Source organism: Rhinopithecus roxellana, chromosome 5 (genome assembly GCF_007565055.1).
Source record: "Rhinopithecus roxellana isolate Shanxi Qingling chromosome 5, ASM756505v1, whole genome shotgun sequence".
Taxonomy (NCBI): domain Eukaryota; kingdom Metazoa; phylum Chordata; class Mammalia; order Primates; family Cercopithecidae; genus Rhinopithecus; species Rhinopithecus roxellana.
Genome location: NC_044553.1, coordinates 90,032,890 through 90,049,180, shown reverse-complemented (window position 1 = coordinate 90,049,180; position 16,291 = coordinate 90,032,890). Strand labels below are relative to the sequence as shown.

At 39.8% G+C, this 16,291-nt stretch overlaps 1 protein-coding gene across 2 annotated transcripts in view; it reads right to left on the bottom strand.

Moving 5' to 3' along the window:
• KCNH5 (potassium voltage-gated channel subfamily H member 5) overlaps positions 1 to 9,881 on the bottom strand; it is a 362,650-nt gene extending 352,769 nt beyond the window's left edge. For both annotated transcript variants that reach the window (XM_030930684.1, XM_030930685.1), the window contains exon 1: positions 9,543 to 9,881. In XM_030930684.1, coding sequence (XP_030786544.1) covers positions 9,543 to 9,615 — 73 coding nt within the window. In that variant the 5' untranslated portion in view covers positions 9,616 to 9,881. The remainder of the gene's footprint in view (positions 1 to 9,542) is intronic.
• Positions 9,882 to 16,291: the final 6,410 nt, after the last annotated feature.

Below are 16,291 nucleotides of genomic sequence, written 5' to 3'. Positions count from 1 at the left end.
AAACAGAACTGATACCTCTTTTGCTCTGGGCAGTCGGTTTTTGTTTGGGGCGGGGATGGACAGGGGTGGGTTGTTTGCTTGGTTTTAGTATTCTCTCCAAAGTAAGCCCTCAGTAAACTGAACTCAAAAGCTTTTAAGCTCAGATCCACCAGTTTCTTCTGGGAAATTCTTGACTACTTAATTTCTTGCTTTCTTCAGGTTAAAAAAAAAAAAAAAAAATCTCCCCTACCTTACCTTGTCTAAAGAAAACGTTAAAAAGTGAATAGGTAGTAAGTCCTCACTGAGATGAGGCAGTGGGAGATCCACTACAACTGTGGCTTCACCACATCTTCTCAGCAACCCTGAAAGGTGGGTGTCCTCATTCTGGAGAGCCTCAGTGTGTCACCAGGAGTGAGGGCTAGACAGGAAACTGTGTTGTCAAGAACTCAACACCTTTGCTCTTTCCATCCTGGCACTGTGCCTGAGAGCACAGTGGAGAGCACTGTTCTGTGAGCCTTGGAAATGCCCTCACAGAGTTCCAGGAAGATTACCAGTTACCTTGATAATGGTTGCTCTAGTAGAGACAGAAGTTGCTTTAGGAATGAGCAAGGAGAATATATCACGCATTTCATTCCTCCCTCTTGGAGACCTCTTGTTTCTGAGCTCAGTTAATGAGGCAACTCTTTCCTTCTGACCTGTAATTCTTTCTTTGGTCCATCACTGTTAGAGACACTGGCTGCATGTGATGTCAGTTATGGACATGCTTCATGCCTTAAGATGAGTCAGTGTAGTAAATGGGCATGAATTAACTTACTCTGCACCAGCACTTACAGGAGACACAAAAGAAAGCTAAGGATTGATAATCTATTTGGAAAGTAAGACTAATGTTATACTGAATGGAAAGTCAAAGATGACCCTAACACTTCTAGAGTAAAAAACAAAAATACTAAAGACACTTTGAATAGAAATGGGGAGATAAAAAAAAAAAAAAAAGTCAATCTGGAGCCAAAAGCAAATAAATTCTATTCTACCCACACTGAGTTTTAGATGACTTTTGAGTAGTACAAGAAGAGAAATCCTGTATACCTTTGGAAACATAGACCTGGGGCACAGAGAAGATAAAGTTTAAATTATGGCAGAAGACAAAATTTCCCTGAAAAGTAGGATGGAGATGCAAGAAAGAAAGTTGAAGGGAGAACTTGTGTGACTACTCAACTCATTCTTCAGGAAGGAAAAGGAGAGGAGGGAGGAGGAGAGGAACAAAAAGGGAAGCCAGTAGAAAGGGCAGCAGGGCGTGTAAGCTCATGACAGCTATAAGAGAAATGGTGGAGAGGATAGGGGAGTATAGTTTCAAACCCTGCAAAGTAAAAAAAAATATGGACCAAGAAAAGGTCTTAAGATTTACAAGAATGCTCACTTGTAATTTTCTAGGAATTTTCAGCATTATGGAGTAGACAGAAATTAGTTGAAAAGAGGTGCAGAAGGAAATGGTGACTAAGAATTAAAAACATCAACTATAGATAGTGCATTCAAACATTTAAACAACTAAATGATAATAATAACTAATGGCATGATATAATGCTTATTATGTGCCAGGCACCGTTCTCCGTACTTACATGTATTGCCTAACTTAATCTTCACTCTAACCCCATAAACTAGGTACTATTATTACTTGTATTTTATAGATAAGGAAACTAGGTACAGGGAAGTTAAGTCACCGAGCTAGTAAGTATCAGAGCCAGGACTCTAATGCAGGCCTCTAGAACCTAATAAATATGTACATGCCTTCCACAGAAAAACAGGAGAAACATTGTTTTTGTCATTGTGTTCATTATGAATCCCTAGTGCTAGATCCCTGCCTAGCACATAGTAGGTACTCAATAAAATTTTGTTGCATTAATGGATAATTAACTAGAAAGGGCATGAGAGCCAAGCAAAAGGATCAGCATTGTATTTCAGAGCCTTTATTCTGAGACTCTTTAACCCCCACTGAGGAACTCCTCTATTTTTTCAATGCTGTAAATATATAAAAATAAACTCATTGTTCTATAATTTGCCCCCAAATTAAAAAAATAAAAATAAATGCCAGCAGATCAAAAGGGGTTTACAGAAAAGATCAGGACAAAGATTAACTTTTCCCCTGAATCCAAGTGAGTTGTTCCATTTTCAGTTAAATATGGAAACCTGAGGCTGGTCCTGCAGTCTCTAAAAATCTAAAAGTCATTTTCCTCTTCTACTGGATACTGCACACGGCTGTAAGCTGCTCCCCAAGGCAAAACTCACTCAGAAGGTACTTAAGCAGGTAAGGATTGATTCCCAGGGATAAAACTCACCATCAATAACTCCTAACTGCAAAGTTGTTAAAATAATTTAGTTAGAATCTACAAATTTTTAAGCAGTTCTTTCTGGTATAAAATAGTCCAGCTTTCAAGCTCTTGACGATTAAAACAAAAATGGTAGAAAATATTTCAGTCATACCTCAATTTGGAATAGGAAATGAACATGGGATCCATTTCATATTCCTTTCTCATCCTCTCAGAAGTACCATCTGATTTGCTCTATGCAGTGTGGTTTCTGTTTTCAGATATATGCATTGATTAACTAAATAGTTAAACTATGTAATTACTTATTCAAGCTCACTTAATAGATTTAATCAGCATTGGCTTGGGGAAAGAATTAATTATGGTCTTTGTTACTTTAGGAGACAAAAATCAAAAAAGCATTTATTCAATGCACACTTACTGCTATGTGCTCTGCACAGTAGAGAACATAAATGTCTTTTTAAGATACAACCCATATCCTCAAGGAGCTTAGTTCATATACCAAAATTTTCATGACTTCCCAACTATATGTCCTTACATCTACAAACTGTTATGATTTTGCACATAAGCTTAGATCTCAAATTGTGTATCTTTTGAAGTCCACATGACTTTGCACTTAATAGTTATATTTCTGTAATGGGACCAGACCCAAAGAGAGAGATAAATCTATTTTTGGTAAAATTTCAAATAGCTTTCTAACCACACTTTCTTTCTAAATTACTGTGCTCATTAATTTTTCTCTTTTTCCCTTTGGCAACTTAATATATCACAAAACTACTATCTAGAATTTATATAAATAAGTCTCTTTACTAGGTAATAGTATCCACATAAAACCAAATACTAAAATGATGTCTAAAATACACACTGATTTATGTGACAATAGTTATTACTGTCTCCATTTGATCAAATATATTTCAAGACTCAGCCTTTCTAATATATTAGCTATTATATTATATAAAATAGGAATATTTAAATGATTCTTTTTGATTATCTTTAAAGGATGAAAAGGATTCATGTCATGTATTATTAAGCTAGACTATTTAGTGAAAAATGCTGAGGATTTTTTTAAAATTCTGCTTTGCTATTGGTAAAGGAACTCGTTTCATAAATGTCCATTGTCTAGAATACATCAACACTACTTTCTTTGACCTCAATTTCCACAACAATAATTGCCACTGGTTTTGGGTTGTGATGTTATTCATGTTTATCTGATTCACAACACATCTCTTTTATTTATAAAAGAATTTTAAGGCACATTTCAATTTTTCCCATTAAAACCAATTTTGTATGGAACATTTCAAAGTATGTCTCGATATATGATTTCTAACCCTACTAAAAAGAAAAAAGAATTGCCTTAAACCGAAATTCAGATTTACTAAGAGGAAACAAAATCTCTTAAAACAGTCTATCCCCAATCCTGTCTTTTGAAGTTTAATAATTTGAAGAACTTTGAAAATAGTATTTAATAATTTTAAATAATTTAGCTTCGTATTTAATTTTTAAAATTTAGGTAAAAATAAAATACTAGGATTACATAACATCCTGAGGAAGTAACTATAAATCTTTAAACTATCTTTTCATAAAATTAAAGCACTGTTATGAACTGATTCTATTTCACCAATTCAATATAAATTATATAAAGATGTCTAATAGAGAAAAATTCTGTTGAAGTGGGAAATAAGCATTATATACAGGTCACTTTTCTGCAAGACTTTATATTTCATATACTATATATATGAAATGCTGAAATTGTGTATTACAATAAAATTTTATCTGCTAAAGAAAATGCTCTATTGGTCTGCAATGTATTTAAATCCATTTCTTTACAGAAACAATTTTTATCAATATCACATTTGTGTAGTTATAAAATGTTGATCACTATCAACTAAAATAAATTCTAATAATTAATATAATAAATACTTTTTTTCATTTAACTTTCCTGCATGTCTTTTATTTTAGATATTTTCTTCCAAGAACACCAGCTAACTACATTGACTCCCTCCCAGTCAAATTTTGGGGAGGACGAGCAAGGTGGGTGAAGAGGGAGGAGGGAACAGAAAAAGAGAAAAATATTAACTATTTGGTTCACCTGTGACAGAACCCAGAGTGACCTCTTGTGGTCAACACTAACTACAGTTCTTTGGTGAACAGTACAACCTTTTCCTAGGCTACACTCTGGAGAATGCAGAAGCATTGTTCCTCCAAGCTAAGAAACTCGGCTGTGACTCACAAGGAAAGAAAGAGGTAAACACTGACTAAACTAAAGGGCTTCTTTAGGAAATCTACTCAGTTGCTATCAATTAAAATAATCATAACTACTCCCTTCTATTAAAAATAATGTTTATATGGTCCTTTTAGCAAGTCAGTTACAAGGTGCCTAGGTAGATGGATTTCTTACACATCCTACTTCTGGAATCAAGCAAAAGATAGACAAAGAGGGTATTTTCTAGTGAACATAACAGTATCTTAGAATAAGCATCCCTCTATCAGCAATGTGCTGCATTTATTATACAACAGAGTGCGGGAATCTAATGCAAGGGACAATCTTGTGGCTTATGTATAAATATAATTTAGGAAGTGGTCAGTATAATTTCAACCTCTTTGATATTTTAAATGTTAAAGTGGTACATTATAAGACCTGAGTAAACCAATGCTTCAAAAACACTGTGTGGTTTTATCAATATTTCCTGAACAGTGTCTTAGATATTAAAGAAAACCTTTCAAGAAAAAGTGTCAATAACTTTATAACAACAACCAAAATAAAGCCCATTTGTTTTCCATCCTTTCTTTTAAATTGGCTAATTGTAAAAGTTATTATTCCTTTTTTGTTTTGTTTATAGATCACTAGTTCTGCTTCCTCTCTTATAGGTTTCTTTTAAGACCTCAGTTTGTACAAATGTCGATTACAGCATGAAAATAATATTGGACGTTTCTACAAGTAAGAGATAGCTGAGTAAAAAAGGTGCTTGTGCAACCTAGCTATCTCAAGCAGAATGAAAAATTGAGGATATTGAGCTTCTTCTCTTGAAAGGTAAGTGGTTCATAAAATACTGCCTTCTCTGTTTTCTTCTTTCCTGAACCCCTTTTCTTCCCCAAAAACACTTCTAGTTTTCCACAAAACTAAAATAAACTTCCAATTTGTCATAATGTTTAAAATATTAAATAATTAATTTCTAGTTAAAAGGTATTAATTTGTACTTATAATTTTTCAAAATAGCAATCTACTTTACTGTCACCCAAAGTAATCATTTCTGCCTATATGCTAAGGAATTGAAGACAACATATGAGTAAAACGTGCTGCCCAAAGACAAAATCAGGTTGAAGGTCTTTGAAATATTTTTTGTCTTTTGAATCTAAATTTTAACCTAAAAGTCCTAAAAAGTTACTTTCTTCCAGATACTAAACCTCTACCCACAAGTTTACTGCTCCCTAGAGCCCAATTTAGATTAACAGTTTGCATAAATAATTGAAATTTAAATAAAGGAAGGTATCCTAATAATGTTCTAGACACAAATCTAGTCTGTAAGCCCTTGGGGCAGGGTGCTTCTGGGAGACTTTGCTCAGCGGTAATGAACTCACCATATAGTCCTCTAAACCTTCCCTTACTAATGGCTTATTTTGATTGTACTAGCCAAAAATTTGTCTAAACAGTCCTATAGCATTTATACTTTAGTCTTTACAACTTCTTAGAGTAATAATGCTCTCTATATTTACTAGAATCACATGCTAAGAATTATTATAATTCCTTTTGTCTAGAAATGATCTTTTAAAACTAAGAAGAATTCCTTGCTTCTTTTGATATTTGGCTATAAAGTGTGTGGGTATCCATCCTACTCAATGGCCCTCATTATTTTATTTTATAGACTTTGAATCACCAGTAACAACTTGCAATGCTGGCTTATAACAGACTGAGTCAACTAAATAAGAAAAATAAAAATCCAATCTCAAGAGGCATGAAATAATAACATAGGTTACAGTTGCTACTCTGGAGTACGGAATACAGCGCTGTTATTCTGGGAAACTGCATCTAAGGAATTTCGAACTTTATTAAGAAATCGTCAGGTATAAAAGTAATATTCAAATGTGCCACACTTCCTGCTTTTTTGTTTCACATCATCAAAAAGTGTTCTGGTAAATTTGTAACTGGCTGAGATTTCAGTTCATTGGTGATATCCATGGACTAATAAATGTCTGACATTTTCTCTTTGTGTACATTTCCTTTTCATGTCCCATAATCTCTCTCTCTCCCCCACCCCACCCCTTTCTCTCTGCTGTGTGTTTTGTTTTGTTTTGTTTTGTTTTGTTTTCTACATCTCTTATTTTGCTCCTTGTGTGCAAGAGAGAGAAAAAAAGAGTTAGATTGCTTCCTCTGTGTCTGTAGGGTGGTAGACATACTTTACAGACAAACCCCAAAATAGGAGAAGTAGGAAATTCCTCTTTTCAGTTTTCTGGGTGGATGCCTGACCAGCTGAGTGTTTATCTATGTGGCTGTGTATTATCTGGGCGTCTCTCTATATGTATTTCTATGTTTGGCTGACTCTCACTATAAGATCTGACTTTTCATGAGAAGAAAATGATGTTGTATCAGAAAGAGCTTTTCTTGGGGTTCAGTAAAAAAGACAAGGCCAGCCTCTGTTTCTTCAATTGTTAAATAGATTGGGAGTGCTGGGTTCTATTCTTTCTCTTCCTACTAAAGCTCTGCCAACAGTTCACTTTCAATGTTGTTAAGTTAGTGAATAATGAAAGCTTCAAAGAGACAAACCTGATCCATCTGTGAGAATCTTGAAGGGAATTTTCTATTAGTCTCAATTAGACAAGTTCTCAGGATAAATTTTTCTATTTCTCTGCCAAATCATATAGAAATTACAACAACTGCGGGATATTCCCCCCCCCCCCCCCCGTGAATGTGTAGACCAATTTAATACCATAATTCTCAATTTCTGAGGTTCTTCCTATAAAAGAGGTCCTGAGACTTTTCAGCATTTATCACAAACACCTGCATATATACTCGCTACAAATATCTAATACACTTCAAACAGTTCAGGGTCTTTGCATAGCGGTATTCAAAGTTAGCCATAGGCAATAAGAGGTGGCATTTAAGTGCCAAAACAGATAAATTTTCATTTGCACTTGGTATTATCCAGGAAAGAAACATTTAACCAATGAAATGATTATGAACATGAAGTGTAAAAAAGATAAAATATTAATTTGAGTGGTAGATATAAAATGGAGGCAACAGAAACAGACATTTCTAAGCCACCTATGGTAAATCTTCATTTCATAGTATATCTACAATTTTTTAAAATTCAAAAAACTATCTCATAGTTTCATAGTCTGTATAAGAAGCTTCAACCAAAGTTGCTATATTAGTAAAGTTTAGTCAAGGGATTCTCACGTTCTTTCTCTTTATAATGCAGAACAATCATAAGCCTGCAGATTTTATTTTTTAAGACCTTCTCTGAAAAGTCCTCTCATAAACCAAATTGTGTGGAGTTGAAATAACCCAAGAGGATGAGAAAGCTGAAATAAGACTTATATACTTAACTAATTCCAATAACCCACACATTTCCCCCAAACTGTTTGAAGAGTAATATCCCCTTGTAGTATAGGCTTAGTATAATATTAATACAAGAAGGTAATGTATAAGTATAAAAATTGCCTACCATTATGAATTTATATAACTAAAATATATTACAGGTATTTAAAAGAATACTAGGCCAGACCCTATTAGCTATTTTTTCCAACCCAAATACAACACTACTGCTTTAGACTTGTATTGTTTCAGGCATTGGCCAAAATGAAGAAATAAAGTTTAAAACCTCAAATTAAAAACAAATAACAAGTCAGATATTTGGGGGAAATACTTTGAGACACTTAAATACAGTTAGTCTCAAAATTAGAGGAAATATTTGCAAGCCTAGTCTTAAAAGAGTTTCTAATCTAAGAATTGGTATAATCTAATCTACCATTTAGGGAAAGCATTATTCATTTAATTATTTATCATTTCAGTGTGCCTCTGTCTTTCTGTGTGCCTCCAACCAGGCAGGGAGCCTCTTAAGAAGATGGGATGTGTATTAATTACCTTTTTTTAATTCCAAGAAACCACAGAGTGTCTATGGTATAAGGCACCCAAATAAATATTGTTTCAATGAATGAACAAACAAGGCACTATGGAACTGCATAGAGTATTTCCATTGTTTTGTTCCAAGCTTTACTGTACTCCATATACAGAAATGTCTTTCTCATTATTCTCCAAGCAAGAGATCTCAAAATAATAGCCTCTGAAGGAAAAACTTTAAAAGATACTCAACATATCTTACTTATGAAGTTTAAAATTATACAAAAGAATTAAAAACAAGTAGAAAATGCAGATTTCAGTAAGACGCAAAGTTTATAAGGTCTTAAAATGTGGAAATATATAACCATTCCCATCCAGAATATCTTGTAGGAAATGAATGTATAAATGGATGGTATTTTAAAGACACATTAAGGCGAGAAAACATTAACGTCAGTAGCAAGGTAGGATGGCATCTTTTTGATTTTTTTTTCTAGTTGCATTAAAAGCACAATAGTTACTGCTTCACTTCTACGTTTCTCATGTTTAAGTCGAACGAAATATATAGACCAATGTACAGTGAAAAACATAGCAAGAAGAAACTTTAAACACCAATTTGTCCACAGTAATTGCCTTCCCATTTTTCAAGCACTGAACTCTTTTTTAGGTTCAACCTCAACTACTCTCCCCAGCACAAAGCACATTTCCCCGTGCCCATGAGGCCAAAAGCCTTTCCAGAGATTTAAATCTTGTTAAGTAGCCACTTTCGCAGCCATTCCCAACTTGAGGAAAACCTTTCCACTGAGATTAACTCAGAATTTGGTCAGTCCCTGCTGCTCACTTTGGGGGGAAATGTGGGAGAAGGAAGAACAAGAAAGATAAAAGCAAAACTCAACTCTATGCTCCAGATGTACCTACACCCTATCCAACCCCTTTCTTTCCTCCAGTTCTGGGCTCTGGACGGGTGGGAGGGGGTAAGTCTGTCTGGTAGGAAGGGGATGCAACTAACTTTCCTCCACCATCTCATGGCCACCCCACCCCAAATCCAGCCCAAGGGGTAACTGAAACCACCAGGTAAGGCTGCTTGCATCCCCCTCCCCCCTTGGAAGAGGGATGGGATGGAAAGGATGGGGGGCGCGTGTGGGCGGGATGGAGGTAGGGGTGTTCTGAACTATAACTCTCCTTACCACTGGAGCGCCTGACGATGTTCTCCAAAAATGTGTTCTGCGGTGCCACCAGCCCTCTCTTGCCCCCCGGCATCCTGGGTCTGGAGAGCAGCGGCCAGGATCCGCGGCGGGGGAGGGGGGGATGCAGTAAGAGAAGGTGGAGGAAGAGGAGGAAAAGGTGGAAGAGAAGATTGAGCCGAAAGAAGAGGGGGCGCGGCGGCGGCGACGGGGTCCCCTGACTGTATCTCCAGCCCGACCCGGATGAGCAGCTCTGGGGAGGAGGACCAGGCAGTTCATGGTAGTAGCGCTCCCCCGGCCGCCGCTGCCCAGACTGTGGCGGTGCCGCACACGGGGCTCTGGAACTGCAGGCTCCGCGGGGCACAGTGCGCCTGCGCCGCCCCCGCTGTCGCTGTCCCGCCGGTGCTGATGCTGAGGCTGCTGCTGAGGCTGCTACCGCGGCGGCGGGCGCCTGGGCGGGGGCTCGGCATCTCTCCCCCTGCTGGGGAGCGCCAGAGCGAACTCAAGCCCACACTCTCCCAATCCCCCTCAGCTCAGGCCCAGACCCCTTCCCCGCGCCTTCGTCTCCCGGTCTCCTCGCCCACCCCCTCGCGCAGCGAGCTCCTGGCTGCCCAGCGCAGCCCAACTTCTGATGGGCTGTGCGCCTGGTGGTTGCTCCTCTCCCCGGAGATCGAGGCAAGCGATCGCTGTCCAATCGGGCCGGTGGAATGGGAGAAACGGGTGCCAGAGAGAGCAGTGGCCAGTCGGAGGCTCACATCTCGGCGTCTCCCGCTCGGGTCCCGAATCCGGGCTGCTGGCGCGGACGCGGCTCCCGGGGCGGAGGTGCGGACAGGCTCCAGCTCCAGCAGAGGCTGAGAGCCGGGCAGGGACTGGCTGGGCGGCGCGCGGGGACACAGAGCAGCCACCTGACGCTGCTACCGCCCCCCTCCGGGCTCCGGCGCCTGAAACCTTCGTGAACACTGGCGCTTTCCGCACCGCCCTTACCCCACCCCCGGAGCGGGAGCGCCAGCTCTGAAGTCCGAGCGCACAGCCGGCGCCCGGAATGGCCCCTGCGACCCGCGCCAGGCTTGGCTTCTGGGGGAGCGTGCGGCCCCAGGGCCGCTGAGTGCAGGAGGTGAGCCGCGAGCCCGCCACCGCTGCAAAGTTGCGGGAAAGGTCGCACTTGATGCGAAGAGTAGGGGAAGAGGGTGAATAATTCACACCCGAGAGAGGGGAAGTGAGGTGGGCAGCATTAGCGTTGGAAAAACGGTAAAGGCTGTGGGGACGAAGATGGGCCAGGGTGGGGCAGGGCAGGAATCACCTCTAACAAACCCAACTCCCAGGCGTTGAGAACGGACAGGAGCGGCACCTTTACAAACAGTCCAAAAGGCTGAATGTGTCACAGAGAAGGGAAAATGACAAATGCGAAAGGGGCGGAGAGAGATGGAAAGGAAAGAGGAGCCCATGCTGAGGCACCTTCCTTGATCTAAGGCAGTGGTTCTCAAAGTGGCCTGGACTGGCAGCATCCGCAGCTGCACCACCTAAGAACTTGTTTAAAATGCAAATTACTGGATTCTACCCTAGAGTTAGGGAGCCAGGAACTCGGAGGATTGGGTTGACCCATCTGTTTTAACAAGCCCTCCAGGTAAATATGATACATGTAAGGCTTCCTGTCTTCTCTGGGGGCTGCACCTGGGCCTGTAGAGAAAGGACGATTGTGTAAACAGGGTCAAAGAGTGGGGGACCAAAAGTGCACTGCCGTGGCGCCAGCGGTTGATGGTGGAGCGAAGTCTTGAGTGTTGAAGGCGAAAAGATAGTTGGATGGGTGCGGCCCCTTTTGCTAGAGTCAGAATGTGCTAGAGGAGAGGTAATTGCGTTAGAAATTATCAAGGTCAGATTACCAGAAGCAGGGAGAATACCCAGGCAGGGGTGGAAGTACACATCTCAGCACCTGTCCCCTTTTGGAACCCCGTAGATTACTAATTACTGACCTCAAGACAGGATCTCTCTCTCTCTCTCCAACCCCCACCCCGTCTCCCTCCTCACTCCCCTTTTCCCTCTCTCTCCTCTCTCCCTCTCCCCTCTCTCTCCCCCCTCCCCTCGTTGACACGAGGCAATTTTATTCTGCTAAAAATCTTTATGCAAAAAAAAAATTGAGAGACTCGGTGGAATAACACCAGGCTATTCTAGCTTTCCACAGGAAGTGCTGCTGGCCATGGAGCTTATCCCCTTGCAGTTAAAATGTCTTTTAAATACATCAGGTGTGTTTAGTTAAATAACAAGAGACTCAGGTGCAGACCGGATCCATAGTGAGCTTGCCACCGAAGCACTCAGAGATATGGCCAGGTTACAACTCCCTCCCTGCAGTTAGTGGAAAGAATTGAAACCACCATCACCACAGCAGCCTTAAACACATGATTGAATTTCTAGCAACTCTTTTGTGACCTGTGTTCAAATGATGCTAAACTAATCAGCCATTCATTGGCTGGGTTGGTGAATAGACAGTCTTATTTTTTAAACATATGTATAATTCATTGATTACTGTTCTAGAATTCTAGCATGCTATAATAATTCCATCATTAACAGAGAATATTTCAAATCTATATGTTCTTTTGCACATCATCAGCTGCCCACATCTCGCCTATGGTTATTGATTTAAAATCTCAGGTTCTCAGCATTTCCTATCTAGTATCCTATTCCTATCCTTGTTCCTAATCATTCCTCTGTGGGTGTATTAGCTCACATTTCCCAAAGAGGAAATTCTTTTGGACTCCATTAAGACGCAATCACAAAACTACTGGTAGAACTTTCTTATTCGCATCTGTAGATTCCATTAAAATGACATTTATCCTTTCTTCTTTGTTTTTAATAACTCCATAGCATTATGACGTTTGGATTATTTTAATGATCATAAAAAATGTAGTTGTGAAGTGTCCAAAGGTTACACACTTTTCTTAATCTTCTAGCTTAAGTTTTCATTTTATAAAGGAAGAAACCAAGACTCAGAGAGATGAAATATCCTGTCCCAGATGACACAGTGCTTTAGAACAGTCTGCACTGCGACTAGAATCAGGTCTCCTGACCCTGTAGCCAGAGCGCCTTGTAAATAATAGAAAATAACCTAATCTTAGGCTAGTGTGGTAACAACCAGCAACATCAAGGATCTCTATTGCCATCAATGATTTTGCAGCCCATGAGAGAAGAGAAACGCTTCGCAACAACTTGCAACTTTTCCCAATCAAAATAGAGTCAAGAAAAATACAGTAGCAGCATCATATAGATTGACTGGCCCTAAGGAATGTGCTGGCCAATTGCAACAAGGTACTAATACAGCATTTTAAAAGTGTGTTACAAACCGCAAGATTTAACAGATGAGAGAGACAGGAACTAGAAAGCTTCAATGTCACACAAAGAAAAAGCTTCATTTTGTTATATTGCCAAAACTCCATTTTAACACAGAATCATTTGTTCTTTTCTTCTGTGCCTCCAGATATGGTAATTAGACCTTGTCAGTGATAACCAAGAATTCCAGTCCCAGAAGTGTTCACTGACTTCTAAATCACAGCAGAATGGAAGCTGGCTGAGTGAACTGCAGATGTGTTCCAGTTCATCGAAACCAATATAAACATGAAGGCTTAGAAAACTGATGTAGGAAGTAATGATTTGGAATTATTACTGATTCACTGAAGGACTTCTTTTTAATCAAATACCCCTCCTCTGAAGATTTTCTAATATAGTTTACTTGACAGTAGCTGTAATTATATGTAAATTTTCAAAAATGCATTACAAATAGGTTCAGTTGGACTTACTCTTTGATCCCTTATGTGCAAATGATCCAACCACTACTTTCTTGGGAAATTTTTCTCCTATTTCCTGCTTTCTGTTTCTGAGCAAACCCCAGTACAGCTCCAAGTTACAACCTGTATGTAGATGCTAAATGGGTGGCTCTGATGGAGGAATGGGAAGAAGGAAAAAAATAAAGGGGCAAAAGTGATTCCCTATCATGGCCTCCAAGTTTGGCCTCACTAGCAGCAGCATCGCTCCATTCCTTTTCTCCTCCCCAAGCCTCACTGCGTGCCTTTCCACAAAGCCCTATTCCAACTCTAGCAGTGAAGCATAAAAACATTACTAAATTCCTCTGCATGCACCAAACCCCACATTTACACCTATATCTTCTACCTTTCCTCCTTTCTGCTCCCTGCCCCACTCAGGATGGAAGTTGAGAGAAAGCAGACTAGAAAGACCTAGTGCTTGGACTGTGGACCCAGACTACCTAGAATTTCATCTTGCCTCTCCCACTTATTAGCTATATGACCCAGAGCAGATTATTTAACCACAACTTCTCTTTCTATAAAATGGGGACAATAATTACCTATTTAATATTGCTGCTATGGAGATTTAGTTCCTATTTGAAAGCAATGCAGACAATATCTGACAGGTAATAAGCACTATGTAAGCGTTTGAAAGTAAATACATGAGCCTTTTCCTCCCCTTCTACTTTCATTTACAGTGAAGGCTCTAGATAGTGGTCACTAATAAGGTTCACCAATATCCAGTTGCCTTTTCCTGCTCTTTGAAATTAGTGTGGCTATGCAACTAATGTTGGTCAATGAAATAGGAATGAAGGGAAAGGGTGTTACTCCCAGGTGAGCATCTAAGTACCAGGACTTATTTTCTCATCCTCCTCTTCCTCTGCCTCAGTGACTAAGGAATGCCAAGAAGTACAAGGAGAATACCTGCCCAGAAGTGTTACCTAGACCTGCAGTAGACATTATATAAGCAGGAAGTAAACCTTTGTTGTGTTAAGACACTGACAATCCAGCACTATGTGTTACTGTGTCATAACCTAGTCTATCTATGCTGGCTGGCACAGGTTATTAACTTGCTTTGGGAACAGGAGATTAGAGGAACAATAATTCTCCATCCTGACTGCACATTACAGTCACGCGGAGACTTTATAAGAATCCCAAAGCCACAGCCCAGACCAAGTAAATCAAAATTCCAAAGGATGAGACACAGGCATTACTATTTTTTTTTTTTTAAGTTCCCCAGGTGATTTCTTTTTGCTTTTTTTTCTTTTTCTTTTTTTTTTTTTTTTTTTTTTTTTTTTTTTTGTTTTTTTTTTTTGAAATGGAGTCTTGTTCTGTCACCAGGCTGGAGTGCAGTGGCACAATCTTGGCTCACTGCAACCTCCACCTCCTGAGTTCAAGCGATTCTCCTGCCTCAGCTTCCTGAGTAGCTGGGACTACAGGCACGCACCAACACACCCAGCTAATTTTTGTATTTTTAGTATAATCAGGGTTTTGCCATGTTGGCCAGGATGGTCTCCATCTCTTGACCTCGTGATCCGCCCGCCTCAGCCTCCCAAAGTGCTGGGATTACAGGCGTGAGCCACTGCACCCGGCCGCGATTTCTATATGTATCAAGGTTTAGAACCACTGACCTAGAACAAGGCTGCATCCTATGGGAATCTCTGGGGTTTCAATACTGTATCAAAATCCTCAGCTCCCAAGGATCATACCTTCAGTTTCACCTCTCCCACAAAGGCTCTAATACATGCAACTGTGAATTTCTGTGTACTTGTATCTGCCGAGCAGCCCAGAAGGGAACCACAAAATCTCCCAGACTAATGCATCATACATTGAAGGCCTCCTAACTCAACTTGACCTTCTCAGTGCAGCCCAATCCTTCTGTACATCCTCATCAGCTGCGTCTTCCATTATCTGTGTAGCTTTCTCAAAGCATCTTGTCCCTTTTCACACCTCAGTTGTCACTTTTTCACCTCCCAGCCTCAGAAGATGACTGATAGAAAACAGATCATGCTGTCAATTCTTAGACTTCCTGCCATTGCTCTCTCTTCCTTTTCTTCTTTCTTCCAAACAAATAGAAAGCAATTTCTCTCACCATCCCTCCATCACTGATCTGGATCCTATTCATTTGGGCCTCTGGAAAGACCTCACTTTACTGACTGTCCCTTCATTCCTCACTTTGACAATTAACATGCTTTAAACATGCTTTCTTAACTTGTTATTTCCCTCAAGCTTTGGCTCTGTCTCTCCCATCTCTTCATGGTCAATCTTCTGAGGAGTCTGTGATACGTGTCTCCACTTTCTTGCCTCCTGTCCACTCCTTAACCCCCAACAAATTGGCCTCCTTTCAATTGTTTTCCTGAAATCGCCTCCCCAAAGGTAATTTTTAAATTGCCAAATCCAGTGAGGCAATTTCATTGTTAATTTACTTTACCCAGCTATGACATTTGAACCTGTTACTAATCATTTCTTCTTGAAACATTCTCCTACCTTAGACTGACTGGTTTTGAATACTGATGCTATAATCTCAGCATTTTCATTAACCTATCTGTGCCTCAGGGGTTTTTTTCTGTAAAAAAATTAATAATGCCTACCTCATATAGTTAATGTAAGAATTAAATGAGATAGTACAGGTGGAGAATCTTGCATCCAGCTTTCTGAGATAGAAAACTTTGACATCCTACCGGGTTTTTTTTTTTTTTTTTTCATAATTTTTTTACAAACTCATTTGCCAGTGAAACCTGACCTGAACTGTTAGGTGGCTATTTGTACTCTTCTTTATCCCATCTGCTGTGGATATTGACCATGTTTTGCTGCATAGATATTCATGCATTTGAAAACAGAGATTGCTGCCCCTAACCCCAGTGAGAGAGATGCAAATACATAGAAATCCACAAATATCTGAATTCCAAAACACAGATCTTTTTCCTGCAACTGTAGACACCCATGCCCATGGACTGACTG